We start from the raw sequence: 20937 nt of genomic DNA on the forward strand, positions 1-20937 counted from the left end.
TAGGGGCATCTGGGTGGCTCATGATTGAGCATCAACCTCTTGGTTTTGGCTTAGGTCATGATATCAGGGTGGTGGTATCCAGCCCCATGTCGGGCTCTGTGCTGATCATGGAGCCTGCTTAAGATTCTTTCCCTCTGCCCCTTTGTGCCACTTGCAGTCTCTCTTTCTTTCAAAAAAAAAAAAAAAAAAAAAAGGTAGTAGTAATCTAAATTCTTTATCAGTAGGAAATATGGAAGCTGTAAAAAATATAATAAACTTCTCTTAGAATAAATTTAGAAATAATGATTTAGCAAAAATGAATACATTTTTGTCTATCATTCTAATTTAAAAAGTTATTTTAGATTATTACATGGCAGTGATTCATTATGGGGATTTAGCTTTTCATTTTAATTATTGCATATAACTAAATTAAAACTGAAATTTTTAATGATGTTATTTATTATTTACATTTGGTCTTTTTGAAAATACTAGATTGTATGTTGGACACATTTGTCTCTTACAGTATAGAGTCTAAAAAAGGCAAAGATATAAGAGGACATAATATAAAACATTGGAGGGGTGTCTAAATGAATTTTTCATGGCTGTATATTCTAGTGAGACTAGTAATTATGTTTAATGTATTATTTGAGTAAATGAGTGTCTCATTATTCATTTTTAGAATTCCCTGATTTTGTGTAATTTGATATCAATTAATCAATGTATGTATTTCATGATGTAATAATTCTCTTGAGATGTTTAGGCAACAAAGTGACTTTTTTTTTTAAATGAATGAGATATCAAATCAAGTATTTATTGTCTACATTAAAATAATTAAAGTTATCCTTGACATATTGCTACTTCATTAATTTTTTTATGTGTCCTGGTCTGAAACTTCTGTAACAGAGCTCAGTTATTTTTTCTTGGTTCTCCCTTTCTTTTTTTAAAATTTTTATCTTTATTGAAAATGAAGACTTAACAAAATTGTTTTTAATGTTTATTATTTATTTTCGAGAGAGAGAGAGAGAGAGACAGAACACAAGTGAGGGAGGGTTAGAGAGAAAGGAAGACACAGAATCTGTGAAGCAGGCTTCAGGCTCCAAGCTGTCAGCACAAAGCCCAATGCGGGGCTCAAACTCACAAACCATGAGATCATGACATGAGCCAAAGTCGGACGCTTAACGGACTGAGCGAAGGCACCCCAAAATTGCTGACAGGTTTAAAAGCACTTGTGTCGAGGGAGGAGGTTGGCTTCTAGTTTGTTTGTGGGGGTATCTCAGAGGCTTTGAGAAAAGGAGGTAACAGGTGATCTTCATTCCATTCCATTTTGTGTATTTCTAAAAGTGAGGATAGGAGCATGGCCCTAGCCCCAATTCAGTTTTAAAAGTCTTCTCAACTGACTACAGAATTACGATTTTCCTTTCGGGATAATGTACAAAATTGTTGAATTAGTGTTTGAGGACTTCGGTTTGTAAATTCCAAATTTACTTTTTTTTAAAAAAAATTTTTTTTAATGTTTATTTTTGAGACAGAGAGAGACAGAGCATGAACGGGGGAGGGGCAGAGAGAGAGGGAGACACAGAATCCGAAGCAGGCTCCAGGCTCTGAGCCATCAGCCCAGAGCCCGATGTGGGGCTCGAACTCACGGACCGCGAGATCGTGACCTGAGCTGAAGTCGGACGCTTTAACCGACTGAGCCACCCAGGCGCCCCCCAAATTTACTTTTTTATCTTCTTCATTAACCAGGCTAGTCTGGAGCCCTAACACATTCTAAGTATTTCTTTCCTAGTGTATTTGCTCCATGTGTCTTTTGCCTCTGGCTTCTACTCTCTAAAATTGAATATACTTGCTAATCTAAGTTATATCTATTCTTTAAGGCCTTAATATACTTATGTTAGCCATTTTATTACTTGTTTTTAGACATTGCTAATTTTTGTTCAGTTTATATATGTTTCTCATGTTGTTTGTAAGTAATTGACTTATTAGTAGGTTGATGATAAAGTACGTGAAATAAATAATTAAGTGCTAATCCTGCATTCAAATTCCAGTCCCCAAATAATGTTGGAGACAATTTTATAACTTCATTTTCCTTGAAATAGAGAACTTTTTATTAAGATAGATGAAAGCCTGCATCTATTTAATCCCCCTCCCCACCTTGTTTTTTTAAAAGAGTAAGTTTTTCAGACTGTTGCCTGTTCTTTTTGTTCCAGTTCAACTTTGCTGGCTTTTATCATGGAGTTGTTGAAGAACTCAATTGCTATGCAGGAGCAGATGCTTGCCTGCAAGGGCTTCTTGGTAATAGGATATAGTCTTGAAAAGGTAAAGTATGAGATGCATTATATATTTTGCTCTTAATTTTGAGGGCATGGATTTGGTCTCCTAAGTGGTTGAGCAATTCTTTCTGCAAGTGTGTCTCCTTGGTTACATAAAATTACCAAAATTAAAATAACCTTTTGTTGTTTTACCTTGCTTCCATTGCTTTTTTAGAGAAATGTGGCATCGAGTCTCATGGCATCTTTAACTTGTAGCAGTTTGTGGGCCAACTTTTTTCTGGTATTGAGAACCTTTAATGTACTTACTTTGCCTTGTATTGGTAGTGACCTTTGATCTATTTTTTTCTTTTCAGTCTTCCAAATCCCATGTCAACAGAGCAGTACTTGAACTTTGTCTTGCATTTTCAAAATATCTGAGTAATCTGCAGAATGGGATGCCCCTACTCAAACAATTGTGTGATCACATTCTTCTTAACCCAGCTATATGGATTCATACTCCAGCCAAGGTAATATATTGGTTTTGTTTTACTATCTTCACTAACTTTTTGTAGTTGAGAACAGTTACAATAATGAGGTTTTCTTTTATTCTTCTATATGTTGTCATATATGATTTTAGTAGATTGCAGTTTTTGACTAAGCTTTTTTTTTCTTTTTTAGACATATTTGCAAATAAGTGTTATCTTTTCTTTCTTTTGTAAAGCAGTGTCAGTATTTTTTTTTGAAGTTTAAATTCCAACACATTTAAAATACGATGTTATATTAGTTTCAGGTATATTGTATAGTGATTGAATAATTCCATACATCACCCAGTGCTATCATAACAAATGCAGTCCTTAACCCCTACCACCTATTTCACACATCCCCTTACCCAGCTCCCTTTTGGTAACCATCAGTGTGTTCTCTATAGTTTAGAGTCTGTTTCTTGGTTTGTCTTTATGTTTTTTTTCCCCCTTTTACTCACTTATTTTGTTTAAATTTCACGTATGAGTGAAATCATATGGTATTTGTCTTTCTCTGACTGACTTATTTTATTTAGCATTATACTCTGTAGCTCCATTCATGTCCTTGCAAATGGCAGGATTTCATTCCTTTTTATGGCTGAATAATATTTGATTATATATGTATGTACCACATCTTCTTTATTCATTCATCGGTAGACGCTTGGGCTGCTTACACATTTCGACTGTTGGAAGCAATGCTGCTATAAACATAGGGGTGCATATATTCCTTTACTTTTTAAAAAAATATTTATTTACTTAGTCTCTACACCCAATGTGGGACTAGAACTCATGATCCTGAGATGAAAAGTCACATGCTGCCCAGACTGAGCCAGCCAGGTGCCCCATGGGGTGCGTATATCCCTTTGAATTAGTGTTTTTGTATTTTTTGGAAAAATTCTCAGTAGGTTGATTACTGGATCATAGGGAAGTTCCATTTTTAATTTTCTGAGGGACCTCCATAGTGTTTTCCACAGCGGCTGCACCATTTTGCATTCCCACTAAGTGTGCAAGAGTATTTCTTTTTCTCCACATCCTTGCTGACAGTTGGTTCTTATTGTTGATTTTAGCCATTTTGACAGTTGTGAGGTGATAACTCATGTAGTTTTGATTTGCAATTCCCTGATTATGAGTGATGAGCGTCTGTTCATGTGTCTGTTTGCCATCTGGATGTCTTCTTTGAAGAAATGTCTGTTCGTGTCTTTTGCCCAATTTTAATTGGGTTGTTTGTTTTTTTGGTGTGTTGAGTTGTGTAAGTTCTTTATATATTTTGGATACTAACCCTTTATTGGATAGGTCATTTGCAAACATCTTCTTTCATTCAGTAGGTTGCCTTTAGTTTTGTTGATCATTTCCTTTGCTATGCAGAAACTTTTTATTTTGATGTTGTCCCTATAGTGTAGTTTTGCTTTTATTTCCCTTGCCTCAGAAGACATAGGTAGAAAAATGTTGCTATGGCCAGTCTCGGAGAAATTACTGCCTGTGCTCTCTTCTAGGATTTTTAAGATTTCAGGTCTCACATTAAGTCTTTAATACATTCTGAGCTTATTTTTGTGAATGGTGTAAAAAAGTGGTCCAGTTTCATTCTTTTGCATGCTGCTGTCCAGTTTTCCAAGCACCATTTGTTGAAGAGACTTTTTCCCATTGCATATTCTTACCAAGCAGTGCCAGTATTTTTAAAAAACAGCTATAATCTTTATTTTTTGTTAAATACAAATTATATTTGACTTTGCTAAATATAAATCAAAGCTGGAAAGTTCCAATGTAAATATAATATTTCCTATCAATTGTAGCTCTGTTCTGTTGCAAATATGCATACCTATCAATGTGTATATATGTATGTATACGTATTTGTGAGTTTAATTCTTCAGAAATAGCTGAAATGTCACCATTTTTGAAGGCTTCTAATGTATACTGGTCTCATTTAATCATTTTTATTCTCATGAATTTAAATTATTATATACAATTATATTTGTGTACAATAATTTATTTAGCACTATAACAACAAACCAATTACTTCTAAATGAATATAAATGAATTTGTAATAAAGTATATAAATAAACCTTTGCTAAATCCTAATGTTGTATTAAATTGTCTTAAGACTATTGATAGTGGTAGTGTTAAGCAGAACTTGAAACAAATTTTTATTAAATTGCATAATTGTATATGCCCTATCTGAAGTTTTTGTTAGACATTGTATTATTTTAAACCTGTTAATTTCCTCTCTCCCCTTCTCCCTTTTGATCCACTTGGAATGTTTATCATTGTTTAGTTTGGAATAACAGGTACTTATTTTAGTTGTTGGAAAAAAAATCAGAGTTTTTTGCTTTTCTAGAGTCATACTATCTTATTTTCAGTTGGTCTTTTCAAATGTTAAAGAGAAAAACAGCTGCTGACTGTGATTGCCATTTGGAAATAATCAAAGGAGGCAGCTGGAGGCTGTACCTTTTAATCTCTGGGTTCAAATTTGACCTCTTTTTCTTCTGTGACCTTCAATCTTATTTCTTTTCAAGATTGTTTCAGGTTACTTTTTAAACCTTTTACCGGGCACTTTTTTTGTCCACTAAGCAGCATATTTGTAAGGCTTTGGATCTCTTTTGATGTGGTCAAAAAGCCTCTTATTAGATACTTAGTAATAGAGGAATATTAAAAAAAATTCATTATATCATTTTCTTAGGTTCCTGGTATTACTGCACTCTGTTTCTTACCTTTTCTTGGTTAATAATTTTCTTTAATTTCCTTTTTAGAAATTACAGTGGTTATGTTAATATTAAACTTTCCTTCTGTTTTAGTTGTTTGTATATCCATAAGGGGTTAAATCTACCTTAATTTTATTATAAAGATAGTTTTAGCAAGGTTTGTTTTGTTTTTCAATGTTTGTTTGGTCTGAATGTTATACAATTAGAGGGAGGGTGGAAATTTTTAAGAAAAAGAATATGACATAATGCATACAAATGAGGTTTAGGGTTTTGCAGAGAACCTGTATAGATGAGTGAGCATAAAGCTTAAACTTCATTAGCTTCATGGTAATTTCACCTGTGGTTACCAAAGTTGAAGGCATATATGTATGAATCAACCTTTGCTTTTGAAAAGGGTGCTTAATGGAAGGTTACTTTCATTTGTTGGGTAACTTTTATCACTATGGATACTGTGGTGAACAAGACAGCTCTAATTCAGTGAACAAGACAGCTCTAATTCTTGCCCTCATAGAATGTAATGGGAAAGACTGATATTAACACATATAATTTATATGGTTACTAAATTACATAATAAGTAAATGAGGAGTGTTTATTCACTGTTAGCATATGAATAATCTTGAGGTCCCCATTCTTATTCATGTCAATGTGTTATTAAAGCCTTTTCTTTTACTACAGTATTATTCTCAATAAACTGACTTTCTTCAGTTTTTCCTATTTTTATGACTTTTTTTTGCCAGAATTTTTATGTTTATAACTCTCATCAGATCATTTCTTAGCCCCCAAATGTGTAATAGCTTCCAGTTGTTTTCAGAATATAGTAGTCTCTTTTCTAGCATTAAGTCTTCATGTCAATACTCTTTTTTAAGCTTTCTAGCTTAAAAACTCAGTTATCCTCAGTGGGTAAAACATTATGCTAAAAACATTATGCCTGAGCCGTGGTTCTCAGTCCTGGCTGATGATAGAACCTGTTGGGAGAGGTTTTATTTTTTTGTTTTGTTTTTTTTAAAAAATCAAAATCAGAATTCCATCCTACATTGTGTTTTTTAATTGGTCTGGGATAGGGCCCAGGCATCAGCATTTAAAAAAATATTTTTCAGGTATGCTAATGCACAATCAGGTTTGAAGAGCATTGTTCTAGATCTTGGGAAGCCTGTTGTATGATCTACCATTTTCCCTGTTTGAAATATCGTCTTTGGTTCTGTCTACCTATCTTAGTACTAACTTTCAAAGCCTACCTTAATACCTGTTTTATTAGTTAGGCTTTTTTGCTTATCTTATAATAATTTCTCTGGCCTCCAAATTGATAGTTTCTAATAAGTCTTTGCTACTTATTTTGTAATTAATTACACACTTCTGTTTCTTTCTTTCTTATTTTTTTTAAGGTTTTATTTTTAAGTGATCTCTATACCCAGTGCAGAGCTTGAACTTATAACTCTGAGACAAAGTGTGCTCTACCTACTGAATCATTCAGATGCCCCTTTATAAATGTGTTAATTCCAGATGCTTTTTAAAATAATTTTCTTAAGTCATCTTTATATTTCAATAGGTTTGTTTTTCACTTAAATGTATGTCTATTTTTCATTTTCTCAACTGGATTTCATCTACTGAGGGACAGTGTGTATGACATTATATTTCCATAATACATCATTATGCATAGTTGGATGTAAATATTTTCTAAATGGTTTAAATAGCATCGTCAAGAATTTGAACCATGTGACAAAGTATTTTTTTTTCAATATGAAATTTATTGTCAAATTGGTTTCCATACAACACCCAGTCCTCATCCCAACAGGTGCCCTCCTCAATGCCCATCACCCACTTTCCCCTCCCTCCTACCCCCCCCCCCCCCATCAACCCTCAGTTTATTCTCAGATTTTAAGAGTCTCTTTTGGTTTGCCTCCTTCCCTCTCTGTAACTTTTTTTTCCCTCCCCCCCCCCCCCCCCCCATGGTCTTCTGTTAAGTTTCTCAGGATCCACATAAGAGTGAAAACATATGGTATCTGTCTTTCTCTGTATGACTTATTTCACTTAGCATCCACATTGCTACAAAAGGCCATATTTCATTCTTTCTCATTGCCAAGTAGTATTCCATTGTATATATAAACCACAACTTCTTTATCCATTCATCAGCTGATGGACCTTTAGGCTCTTTCCATAATTTGGCTATTGTTGAAAGTGCTGCTATAAACATCGGGATACAAGTGCCCCTCTGCATCAGCACTCCTGTATCCGTTGGGTAAATTCCTAGGAGTGCTATTGCTGGGTCATAGGGTAGATCTATTTTTAATTTTTTGAGGAACCTCCACAGTGTTTTCCAGAGTGGTTGCACCAGTTTGCATTCCCACCAACAGTGCATGAGGGTTCCCGTTTCTTCACATCCTCTTCAGCATCTATAGTCTCTTGATTTGTTTATTTTAGCCACTCTGACCGGTGTTATCTCAGTTTGGTTTTGATTTGCATTTCCCTGATGAGAGTGACGTTGAGCATCTTTTCATGTGCCTGTTGGCCATCTGGATGTCTTCTTTAGAGAAGTGTCTATTCATGTCTTCTGCCCATTTCTTCACTGGATTATTTGTTTTTTGGGTGTGGAGTTTGGTGAGTTCTTTATAGATTTTGGATACTAGCCCTTTGTCCAGTATGTCTTTTGAAAATATCTTTTCCCATTCCGTCAGTTGCCTTGTAGTTTTGTTGATTGTTTCCTTTGCAGTGCATAAGTTTTATCTTGATGAAGTCCCAGTAGTTCATTTTTGCTTTTAATTCCCTTGCCTTTGGAGATGTGTCAAGTAAGAAATTGCCGCAGCTGATGGCTTATATTCAGGTCCTTCATCCATTTCGAGTTTTTTTTTTGTGAATGGTGTAAGAAAATGTTGTGACAAAGTGTTAAATAGCCTCACTGACAAGTAAACTGGGCCTGTCCATTTGAATGATATTAGCTGCATGAAAATAATATTATTTTTCTGCGAGTCATTGGAATATACCATATGTATAGTATTGTACGCTATAATCATTAGGCTTCAATTTTAGGTGGTTCAGACTCTGCCACTCTTTATCCTGTGTTTCTTTATATATTAAGAGCTTAGGAGTGCCTGGGTGGCTCAGTCGGTTGAGCATCTGACTCTTGATTTCAGCTCAGGTCATGATCCCAGGCTGCTTAAGATTCCCTTTCCCTCCTTACCCTCTCCCCCACTTGGACACTCTCTCTTTTAAAATAATAATAAGAGCTTATATTTTGAAGTTAGTAAGTTTTTATGTTTTTATTGAGATGATTTATTTGGAAATAAGACTAGTGGAACCCTTTTTATTATTTAAAATTTTTTTTGTTTTATTTTTTCTATTAGAGAGGGGGGAGGGGCAGAGAGATGGAGACAGAATCTGAAGCATGCTCCAGGCTCTGAGCTGTCTGCACAGAGCCTGAAGTGGGGCTCGAATTCACGAGCAGTGGAATCATGACCTGAGCTGAAGTTGGACGCTTAACCGACTGAGCCACCCAGGTGCCCCTTTAGAATCCTTTTTTTTAAAAATGTTTATTTATTTTTGAGAGAGAGAGAGAGAGAGAGAGAGAGAGAGAGAGAGAGAGAAAGAGCATGAGCAGAGGAGGGGCAGAGAGAGGGGGACGGAATCTGAAGCAGGCTCCAGGCTCTGCGCTAGCAGCACAGAACCCGATGCGGGACTCGAACTCACAGACTGTGAGATGACCTGAGCCAAAGTTGGATGCTTAACTGTGCCACCCAGGTTCCCCTTTAGAATCCTTTTCTAATTAGAGGATAAAACTGATAAGCATGTTGAGAAATTATAATCTTAAGATTATATTCGTAGCAGTGAGCTGTTATAACAGAATTCTGTTTTTCTAATAAATATTTCTTAAGGTAGGCTTTACATTTTCTATTCCTTTTGACTTCTGCCTTTCTCCCTTTCAGGTTATTCCTACTTTTTTATTTCTTCTTTGAGTTATTCTAGCTTCTAATTTTCTGCAAAACCCAGAAAATTTCCAGTTTTTTAAAACAACTGTGCATAGTATGAAGAGTAAACTTACTATACAAATAAGTTATATATGCTTATGAGTAAGTGCTAATTAATTAGGAGTTAGTTATTTTCATGGGATAGCTGTAAAAATTTGATATATTTTGGGATGATTACTTTATAATGCTACTATTTAAAGAAGTATTTACTTGGTTTAGTTTTATAAGGAACGTGTGTGTTTACGTGTGTATATATGCATGCGCCTGTGATTATTGTTACCTTTTAACATGGTAACTTTTTACCATCAAGATCAGCATCTTCATGGAAAAAGTATGTTCCACGCAACTAGCCTGAACATATACTGGAAATGGGTAAAATGCTGGGCTGCTTCTTTGATGTAAACTCTTCATTTTGATTCTCTAGGTTCAGTTGACACTCTATACTTACCTGTCCACGGAATTCATTGGTACAGTCAACATATATAATGCCATTCGGAGAGTTGGAACAGTGCTTCTCATCATGCATACACTGAAGTACTACTACTGGGCAGTGAATCCTCAGGATCGAAGTGGTATCACCCCAAAAGGATTAGGTATATTATCTCAGCCTACATATTTTGTCATAGATTGTTTTTCTTTGTTTTAACCAATAATATATTATTCTTGAAGTTTTTCTGAATATCATCATGGCAAAATTATATTTTAATCTTACTAATAATTTTAATAGTTTGTACTGAATTGTGATTGACAGAGGTTAATAACTCGCTACTTAAAATAAAAACTAGCTACTTTTATAGAAGAATGCTACTGCTGCTGGTATAAGTTGTTTGCAGAGTGTATATTAAGGCACTGAAAATGTGAAGAAATTTTATATTAGCATATGGTGTTGATGCAGAAGCTAATTCTCATAATGAGAATAATTAAAAACCATGTTTTTTGGGAAATGGAGATTTCTTATGGAAGTAGGGGAGTATCTACTTCTAATAAATAATATAATGAACTTATAAAATTTCAGTAATTATTTCCCTGTATAATCAATCAGGAAATTACTGGAAAGATAATATTCATTCATCATGTCAGAAATTTATGGGAAGGATCAAAATAAAAATTTTGATAAATGGTGGATCTTTTGGTTGTAAGTACAACCTACTTTAAATTGGCTGTTGTTGTAAAAGGGTGTTGTTAATCACCTCATATAAATTGGCATTTTTAGTAAAACATGGTGCAAGGATTCAGAATATGGCTCTTGAACCCAGTTTGTCTCTCTCCATTTCCCAGTTTTTCTTTGTTGGCTCTTTTCATGTATTCTCTCCCTTTAGCAGCCACTCCACCTTCACAACCTTAAAACTACAAGTCCAGCAGAAGAGTGTCTGCCTGTATTGAACATTTCCAGCAAAAGTCTTTTGCTGCTCATTGGCTCTGATTGTATCATATGTCCAGTCTATGTGGCAGGTATTTTTCTGATTGCCTGTACATGGGCATGGAAGCCTGTCCCACCTCTGAAATACATGATCTGAGAGCAAGGATGGGTTCAGTACCTTGATAAAAATTGAGAGCTGCTGCTTGAAATCAGGAAATAGATGCTGGAGAGTCACTGTACTTAAATGCTTTGGCTGTTCAGTGATTTACAAACACAAGGTTTCATATTAGTATGAAGCTTGCTTTATCCATTTCAAAATAAATTCTGCTTATTCTTAGAGAATACACTATGTATAATTTAGAAAGATATGAGTGCACACAGAATTTATATGATCTCTTTAAGGTGGTAAGGTTGTAGCATATGTAGAGCTAGATCGTAATTTCCTGATGTAGCTGTATCATGTACATGTGCTGAATATTAGTTTTGTATTCTGGCATTTATTTTATAGACTGATTAGTGATCTTGGGGAAGTCTCATACTTCAAGTGAGAGAGCTGAACAGAGTTTGTAATTAATTCTGTTGTAACTCAGTAACCCTCTCCTATTCTTTGTCTAGGAATTGTCATGTGGAAAAAGTTTTAAGCAATTTTCTTCCTATTTTAATTGATCTGTTTGAGGTCATGGTGGTCCTGTGCTTTGGTGGTCTAAGAACTAGCTGTAGATAGTGATTAGTGGCGGGGGGTTGGGGGCGGAATTGCAGAAAATACGGGGCAAACAGGTACCTAACTTTAGGATCTTACAACAATGGGGTTTGGTTTCAAAAGCATTCTACTTGAGGATTATTTGTTTGAGACATGAAAATTGACTTTAATGTGAGCCATGTGTGACCAAGGACTTTTTCAAGAAGAGGAGGAGATGTCAGAGGTAGTCAACATAACATTCCCTTCTAAATGAACCAAACTGTGTTGAGGTGTACTTTAAAAATTTTTTGTATTAGCTTATACAATAGTAACAGTAGAAGTTTATTTCTTACTAAATTCACATATAAAGTTTAGATTTTCCTTTTCTTTTTTCTTTGTTAACTTCTGTTACTGTACTAACATTCTCAGAGTCTTTTAAAGCAAAATATAAGTGCATATTGTTATTGAGTATGAATTTTATTGCCTCATTTTCATGTTTTAGAATTCATTTAACCTTAATCAAAAATAAACTTCTTCATTATAGTTTCAGCATAACCCATTTTGTACATTTGAAACATTGTATATACAATTGTATGTGAGATTGAATGTCTTTCTAGAAGGCATAAAACTCTTTAAATTGAGGAATAATTGACGAACAGTATTGTATTAGTATCAACATAGTGATTTGATATTTATATACATTACAAAATGGTTACCACAATAGTCTAGTCACCATCTGTCAACATATAAAGTTGTTACAATATTATTAACTATATTCCTTAAAGTGAATAGTAAATCTCTTTGAATTTATTTTATAATTGGAAAATTGTACCTCTTGATCTATTTATCTATTTTGTCTATCCTGCCATCTTCCTCCCCTCTGGTAATTGTCAGTTTGTTTTCTGTACATATGAGTGTTTTACTTTGTTCATTTGTTTTGTTTTTCAGATTATACATATAAGTGAAATTATCAGTATGTCTTTCTCTGACTTCACTTAGCATAATACTCTTTAGGCCTATCCCTACATGTCACAGTGACAAGTTTTCATTTTTATGGCTGAGTAATATTCCTGAGTGTGTCGTGTTTGTGTGTGTGTGTGTGTGTGTGTGTGTGTGATGTGTGTGTGTGTGTGTGTGTGTACTCGCCACATCTTTATCCTTGTATCTGTCTATGGACATTTAGGTTACTTCTGTGTCTTCACTATGGTAAATAATGGTGTGGTTAACATAGGGATGCAAATGTTTTTAAATTCATAGTTTTTTTGGGTAAACACCTAGAAGTGGAATTGCTGGATTGTATGGCAATTCTAATTTTTATATTATGAACTTTATATTATGAAGTTTATGTTGTCAACAGTGTGTTAAGGTTATTTTTCTTCACATTCTCACTAATATTTATTACTTCCTGTCTTTTTGATTTTAGCCATTCTGGCAGGTGTGAGGTGATGTCTCATTATGGTTTTGATTTGCATTTCCCAGATGGTTAGTGATGTTGGGCATCTTTTCATGTGCCTGTTGGCCATCTGTATGTCCTCTTAGAGATTTTTCTTGTTCTTGAGGTAGGCCTGTTTTGACATAAACTTCCCTTTTGGATCTGCTTTTGCTGCATTTCATAGATATTGGAACATTATGTTTTCACTTTCATTTGTCTCAAGGTATTTTCGAATATCCTTTTTGATTTTTTTTTTTTTTGGCCCATTGGTTTTTTATTTTTATTTACTTTTAACTGTTTTTTTTTTTTTTTTGAGAGACAGAGGGTGGGTGGGGAAGGGGCAAAGAGAGAGGGAGAGATACAGAATCTAAAGCAGGCTCCAGGCTCTGTGATGTTACCATAGAGCCTGACGGGTGGCTTGAACTCACAAACCGTGAGATCATGATCTGAGCCGAAGTCAGATGCTTAGCTGACTGAGCCACCCAGGCACCTCTCCCATTGGTTTTTTAGTAACATGTTTTTTGGTCTCTGCATGTATGTGTTTTTTTCTAGTTTTATTCTTGTAATTGATTTCTAGTTTCATATCATTTGGTTGGAAAGATGCTTGATCCAATTTCAGTCTTTTTTTAAATTTAATGTATTTTATTTTATTTGAACAATATTTTTTAATGTTTATTTATTTTTGAGAGAGAGAGACAGAGCACGAGTTGGGGAGGGGCAGAGACAGAGAGGGAGACACAGAATCTGAAACAGGCTCCAGGCTCTGAGTTGTTAACACAGAGCCCGATATGGGGCTCGAACTTGGGAACGGTGAGATCATGACTTGAGCTGAAGTCGGACACTCAACCGACTGAGCCACCTAGGCGCCCCTATCTTATTTATTTTTTAAAATGTTTATTCACTTTTGAGAAAGAGAGAGACAGAACATGCTTGGGGGAGAGGCAGAGAGAGAGGGAGACGCAGAATCTGAAGCAGGCTCCAGGTTCTGAACTTTCAGCACAGAGCCTGACACGGGGCTTGAACCCACAAACTGCTAGATCATGACCTGAGCTGAAGTCGGAGGCTTAACTAACTGAATCACCCAGGTGCTCCTGCAATTTCAGTCTTCTTAAATTTATTTAAAGAGACTTGTTTTGTGGTCTGTCATGCTAATATTCTAGAGAATGTTTCATGTACTTGAGAAGATGTGTCTTGGGTTTTTTGGATGGAATGTTCTGTACATACCTGTTTAGTGTATATGGTCTAATGTGTTATTTAAGGCCAGTGTTTTCTTATTCATATTCTGTCTGGATGCTCTATCTATTGATGTAAGGGGAGTGTTAAAATCCCCTACTATTATTGTATTATTGTCAGGTTCTCCCTTTTTGTTTGGTAATGTTTGCTTTATGTATTTAGGTGCTGCAATGTTGGGCACATAAATATTTACAAGTATTATGCCTTCTTGTTGGATTAATCCCTTTATCATTTTGTAATTGTGCTTTATCTCTTGTTACAGCTTTTTAAAAAGTCTCTACTGTGTGATATAAGTATTGCCAGTCCAGCTTTTTTTTCATATCTGTTTTCATGGTATATCTTTTCCTATCACTTCACTTTTAGTCTATGTGTATCTTTAGATCTGCAGTGAGTCTTTTGATGGCAGCATATAGAGGGTCTTGTTTTTTTTTTTTTTGGTTTTTTTTTTAATGTTTATTTATTTTTGAGACAGTTAGAGACAGAGTGTGAGCATGGGAGGGGCAGAGAGAGGGGGAGACACAGAAACCGAAGCAGGCTTCAGGCTCTGAGCTGTCAGCGGGGCTCAAACTCACAAACTGCGAGATCATGACCTGAGCTGAAGTCAGATGCTTAACTGACTGAGCCACCCAGGCCCCCCACCTTTTTTTTTCTTACTCATTCAAATTCAGAGTTATTACTGATACATATTTATTGCTATTTTGTTAAATGACTTACTTTTTTGTTTTTTTGTACTTCTCTGTTCCTTTCTTCCTTCTTGCTATTTTTCCTTGTGATTTGATGATTTTGTTTAGTGTTATTTTTGGATTCCTTTCTTTTTGTTTTTTGTGTTTCAAAGGTTTCTTTGTGGTTGCCATGAGCTTCAAATCTAAAAACCTAAGTATATAGAAGTTCATTTTAAGTTGTCATTCCTTAAGTTCAAATGCATTCTAAAAGTATTACATTTTTGCTCCCCTCATCTCCCAATATTTTATAGTTTGATACCATATTTTAAACTTTTTATTTAGTGTATTTCTTAACTGATTATTGTAGATACAGTTGATTTTACTACTTTGGTCTTTGAGTTTTATACTACCTTTCCAAGTGAGTGATCACCTACCTTTGCTATATGTTTGCCTTTACCAGTGTGTTTTTTTTCTTTCTGATATTTTCTTATTTCTAGTTATGGCCTTTTTTTATTCCTGCCTAAAAAAGTCCCTTTAATATTTCTTATAGAGCATGTTTAGTGGTAATGAACTTCTCTACCTTTTGCTCGTCTGGGAAACTCTTTATCTTTTCAGTTCTAAATGATAGTATTGAGGCTTAAGTCCCTTTAGGTGACTCACTTTTATGTTTCTCAAATAAATGTACAGAAACTATTAGGAAAGACAATTTTATTCTTTGCTTTAAGGTCTTTGAAACACTAAGTGTGCATGTATATATTTTTTTTCCAAAGATGGACCACGACCTAATCAAAAAGAAATATTTTCTCTACGAGCATTCTTACTGATGTTCATTAAGCAGTTAGTGATGAAGGTAAGTTTATTTTTACTTTTACTTTGGCGTGTTCTGTATTTTAACTTTTAATTTCACGTAAGATACTGTCTATTTACTCTTTGTTGGATTCCTAGGATTACACATTGGAAAATACTCTGAAAGATACTTTTTTCTATGTTTTTCATTCTTTCTTGTGCACTTATGGATATATATTATTGCAGAATTGGAGATAATTGTAATATATGTTATGAATTTCTGTAGGTGTGCAAGTGGATTCATTCTTTTATTCAGCAAATATTTACTGAGTTTCTGTTTAGTACTAAGTATTATTCTTGGCAGTAGTGATACAGTAGTCAGCAAAACTCTTCTAAGAGGTTTCATTTTTAGTGGGCCTCTTGTACCTGACATTCAGGTTTTGAGAAAAAATTTCCCTGTATAAATATACCAGGAAGATATATCAGCCTTTAGAAATGATTGCCTTTGTCCCATTTAATTCTGTTGTAAGTAAAGTAATATTTATTATTTTTAAAGAAGGTGTTTTGCTTTTATAAGATAACAATACATAAATGGATTTTTTGTCAATATTTTATTCCATTTCCTGTCATCATTTTATTATTTTTTAGAATTTAATATTATGTTACATGGACCAAGCTTTTAGTATATCTTTTAGACTCAGATACCTTATTTCCATTTATAAAAAAATTTATCCCTTGAATTTTGTTTTTAAAAATTTTTTCTAGTGTTTTTTTTTCTAATTCTCTTTTATTAGAAAATTTTTTTTAATGGTTATTTATTTTTGACAGAGAGAGACAGAATGCAAGTAGGGGAGGGTTAGAGAGAGGGAGACACAGAACTTATAGCAGGCTTCGAGCTCTGAGCTGTTAGCACAGAGCCCAACGTGGGGCTCGAACCCATGAACTGTGAGATCATGACCTGAGCCAAAATCAGATGCTTAACCTGCTGATCCGCCCAGGCGCCCCCTGTAATTCTCTTTCTCATTGCAGCTTTGTTTTATTGTTAATAAGTTGATAGGATAGGTTGAAAATTTAAATACTGAGTTCATATTTAAAAGTATTGTGTTTTAAACCTCAGGGAAGGTACTACTCAATTTTTAATACCTGATGTTTTAGCTGGTAATTTTAGAAGCTATTCATTTACTTTCCAAATTTAATAGAAAAAAGAAATGGAAAAGTTGTCTTCTGTATTTGATATAGTGGTAGCTGTTGATAGTACTCTTTAACATTAATTATTGTTTTTCTTCAGAATTCTGTAGCTCTGTTGGATAGCTTATCATATATGGTTCTGAAAACAGGATACTGATGTTATTTCTTTTGACTTTTACCCAGTCTTGATTACTGCATATCTTTTTAATACTTTTTTAAAAAAGTTTTATTTAAGTAATCTCTGCACCCTATGTGAAACTTGAACTCATGACTCTGAGATTAAGAGTCACACACTCTTCTGACTGAGCCAGCCAGGCACCCCTCGCCTAGTACATTTTTAAAATTTAGATTCTATGTGATTATATCTTTGTATATTTATTGCAACTGACCAGGTTGAAAAAATGTTACAGTATTGCCCTTTTTAAAAAAGTTTTTTATATGTAAGTTTAAGATACTTATGTTATGTTTTTAAAGGATTCTGGAGTAAAGGAAGATGAATTACAGGCCATTCTTAATTACCTACTCACTATGCATGAGGTAACATTTGAATTTTATATTTTGGGATTTTATATTTTGAAGCTGTAGTGTCATTTTTTTTAAAGTAAAAAAGTTAAAATTATCTTTCATTAATTATATGACTATCATTGGGGGAGTAAATGTATTTAGGAACTAAATCTTAGCAACTTTCATTTAAATACCCTGTGTTATCACAGATGGCTTTGAGAATAATCATGAAAAGCTTTAAAAGGTTTTGAAATTAGATCTTATTGAATGAATAAGAAAGTATGCCAAAGAATACCTTTATTGTATCTCTAGGAACCAGTGTAACATATGGAAAAATAGAATATAAATGTAAAACATGCCAATGTAATCTAATTAAATAATTGGATTAAATATTTTTTAAATAATTAAAATTCGGAATTGATGGAATTTCATGTTAAGCACAGCATTTTAAATGATAATTTACATTTCTATCTTATAATTCATGTCTTGTGCTTTAATAAATATCTGTTATAGTATGAAATAATGTGTTTGTAAATCATTAATAAATGAGAGATATTATTTTGACCTATCTTAATTGAAGTAGAAAAGTAGCTTCAATTTCTTGATTGGATCATATTTGACTCAAATATTAGTGATTGTGCTTTCTTTTTCCTCTTGATTAGGGCATTTTTTTCCTTACTCAGTGTAATAGTTGAAGATTTTTCAACTGAATTTCCTAGTAATGTTTTTGCATATGATTTTGCTTTTTTAAACATCTTTATTTACTTATTTGTTTGTTTATTTGTTTATTTATTATTTATTTATTTAGGGAGTACCTGTGCATGCAAGTGGAGGGAGGGGCACAAAGAGAAGGGGAGAGAGAATCTGCCCTGTCAGTGCAGAGCCTGACATGGGTCTTGATCCAATGAAATGTGATTTTGTTTTTTTATTAATCCTGACTCCCTAAGGGACTGAAGTATTTCATAAAAGAGAAATTGGAAGTCACAGTGATCTTCCCTTTTCTCTTACTTCGTTAATTCAGGAATCTTTCAATTCCTTCAGATAATACTTTTCCCAAGCCTCAGTGCCCTAGCTCTAGATTATCTGCTTAGCTTACTGAAAATTAGATATTCAAATAGGTGCCAAAACCAAAGCTCCAGAGCAGTGGGCAAAAACCTATAGACAAGGCAAGAGATAACTAGCTCTTGATAGCTGCTTCCCTTTTTCTCTTTGGGTCATTATTGCCCAAGTTGGTTCTGATAATATGCATACATACTGGGATATTTAACCAAGGATGTATAGGATTTCTTGGAATTTTTTTTGTATTTCACGACTTACATATGCTTCTGTGCTATTCTGTCAATATTATCAAGTTATACTATATACAGTAGTCTGTTGCTTCAGCAAACATTTATGATCGTCTATATTTTCACTACTGTCAATAAATAATATATGAAAACTGTTCATTTATTTCCTCCAAAGCTTACTGTTGGAACTAGTTTCTTGAGAGGGTCAGTGAATAAAGTGGTCCAGGTGAAAAAAATTGGGAAATGATACATATGTTGTCCCCAACACTGCCACCAGATTGACAACATCTATTACCTTATTAAAGACTGTAATATGTTTTGCTATAAAAAAGAAAACAACCTAGTTTTCGCTTCCCCCAATTTCTTGATGTATATACCTTCTCTAAAAAAATCCTGTTTGGTCAGATGTTAGTATATCTATAGAATATGTTTTCGGAAATCTTGACACTGTATTATAAGAGGGGTTTTGTTTCTTTGATTAAGAAACTATGTGACTATTTGGTGATGTGTATTTTGAGTTAAACAGATGAATATGTATATGTTTGTTAAAAACCAGTTTGTTAAAAACAAGTATATATTGCTCAATATATATATAACAAACTGGTTTGTTAAGAACCAGTTTGTTAAAAACACATATATATTGCTCGTATATCTACATATTATTTTAAGTTAGAATTTCTTTTGTTTTGGAAGTATACAGTGTTCAAAAAAGTTATTTTTTCCTTGTTTTAAAAAATTTCTACATTGATTTTAGGATGACAATCTAATGGATGTCCTACAACTGCTTGTTGCATTAATGTCAGAACATCCTAACTCTATGATTCCTGCTTTTGACCAGAGGAATGGATTACGGTAGGAGTTGTATATCAGGGATTTAATTATATTTAATATAAGAGTTTAGTTTGGAAATGATAGAAGATTCTCACATATGGGAAGTACTATTGGATCATGTATTATAAATGAGTTAGGATATAAGACCCGTTTTATGTGTTATGTTTTTTTTTTTAAGAAATCTTTAATTTTATAGAGGCTGTGTTACTATTTAATTTGTGAAGACTTATCAAATAAATCATGTGAATATTTTGTATGGCTAGTGCTGTTAGACAGGTATTGTAAGATTGAATTCTTTAACAGTGTTATCTTTAGATCCTAGAACAGTAGTACTCATTTGTGGCTCAAGAAAAGATCTCTTTCCTCCCTTTTAAATATCACTACCTTTATACCCAATCCCAAATCATCATTGTATTAATCTACTTGGGCTTCCATAACACAATATCGTAGACCGGGTTCCATAAACAACAGAAATTTATTTTCTTACAGTTTTGGAGACTAGAAATTTAAGATCAAGGTATCAGCAGGTATGGTGTCTGGTAAGGGCTCTCTTCTCAAACTGTAGATAGCCACCTTCCCATTGTGTGTTCACATGACCTGTTTATATGTGTATGAAGGAAGAGAAAGAGAGAAAGCTCTCTGGAGGGAGAAAAAAGCTCTCTTGTCTCTTTTTATAAGGATATTATTTCTGTTGTATCAAAGACCTAGCCTTATGACCTCATTTTATCTGAATTACTTCCTTTTAAGCCCCATCTCCAAATATAGCCATACTAGGTATTAAGGCTTTAACATATGAATTGGGAGGTATACATTTAGTCCATAACAACAACAAAACCAGAATACTTTTGTTTTAAATCATTCATTTAATTAAAAGATTTTGGGCCACAAAAGTTTTAAGAACAACTTTGCCAGATGATAAGCTACGGTAACTAATGATCTAGTTACAGTAAATTTCCCACATCAGTTCTCTATTTCAAATATTTTTTTAGTACTTTTCGATGCTCGTTTGCTATTAGAAGATGGCTTTATATGTTATCCTTAAGGGAGTGTATTTTTAGAGTTATCTAGAGAAAAAGAACCAGTTGAGAGAGACAGAGAGATTGACTGATTGACTGATTGATTGACGGTTGATTTTAAGGAGTTGGCCCATGTGATTGTTGAGGCCAGTAGGTCCAAAATTTACATGGTCGGGAGGGCGGCAGGCTGGAGATGTAAGAGCTGATGTTGCAGTTTAAGTCCAAAGGCAATCTGCTGGCAAAATTCCCTCTTTTTTTTAGGGAGGTTAGTTTTTTTTTCTTCTCCTTCTGTTTTAAATGTGTATTTATTTTGAGAGAGAGAGGGAGAGGGAGAGAGATAGATAGATAGAGAGAGAGAGAGAGAGAGAGAGAGAGAGAGAGAGAATCCCACACAGGCTCCACGCTGTCAGCACAGAGTGATGCAGGGCTTGATCCCATGAATCATGATATCATGACCTGAGCCAAAATCAAGAGTCGCCAGCTTAACTAAGCCACCCAGGTGTCTGTCTTCTTTTCTATTAAAGGTTTCAATGGGTTGTATGAAGCCCACTCAAAT

General features: G+C 34.1%; 1 protein-coding gene across 6 annotated transcripts in view; it reads left to right on the forward strand.

The window, feature by feature from the left end:
• LRBA (LPS responsive beige-like anchor protein) overlaps positions 1 to 20937 on the forward strand; it is a 772859-nt gene that overhangs the window by 123655 nt on the left and 628267 nt on the right. For all 6 annotated transcript variants that reach the window (XM_027067081.2, XM_027067078.2, XM_027067090.2 and 3 more), the window contains exons 12-17: positions 2187 to 2295; positions 2603 to 2755; positions 9829 to 9997; positions 15541 to 15620; positions 17219 to 17281; positions 19289 to 19386. In XM_027067081.2, coding sequence (XP_026922882.1) covers positions 2187 to 2295; positions 2603 to 2755; positions 9829 to 9997; positions 15541 to 15620; positions 17219 to 17281; positions 19289 to 19386 — 672 coding nt within the window. The remainder of the gene's footprint in view (positions 1 to 2186; positions 2296 to 2602; positions 2756 to 9828; positions 9998 to 15540; positions 15621 to 17218; positions 17282 to 19288; positions 19387 to 20937) is intronic.

Source organism: Acinonyx jubatus, chromosome B1 (genome assembly GCF_027475565.1).
Source record: "Acinonyx jubatus isolate Ajub_Pintada_27869175 chromosome B1, VMU_Ajub_asm_v1.0, whole genome shotgun sequence".
Classification (NCBI taxonomy): Eukaryota; Metazoa; Chordata; class Mammalia; order Carnivora; family Felidae; genus Acinonyx; species Acinonyx jubatus.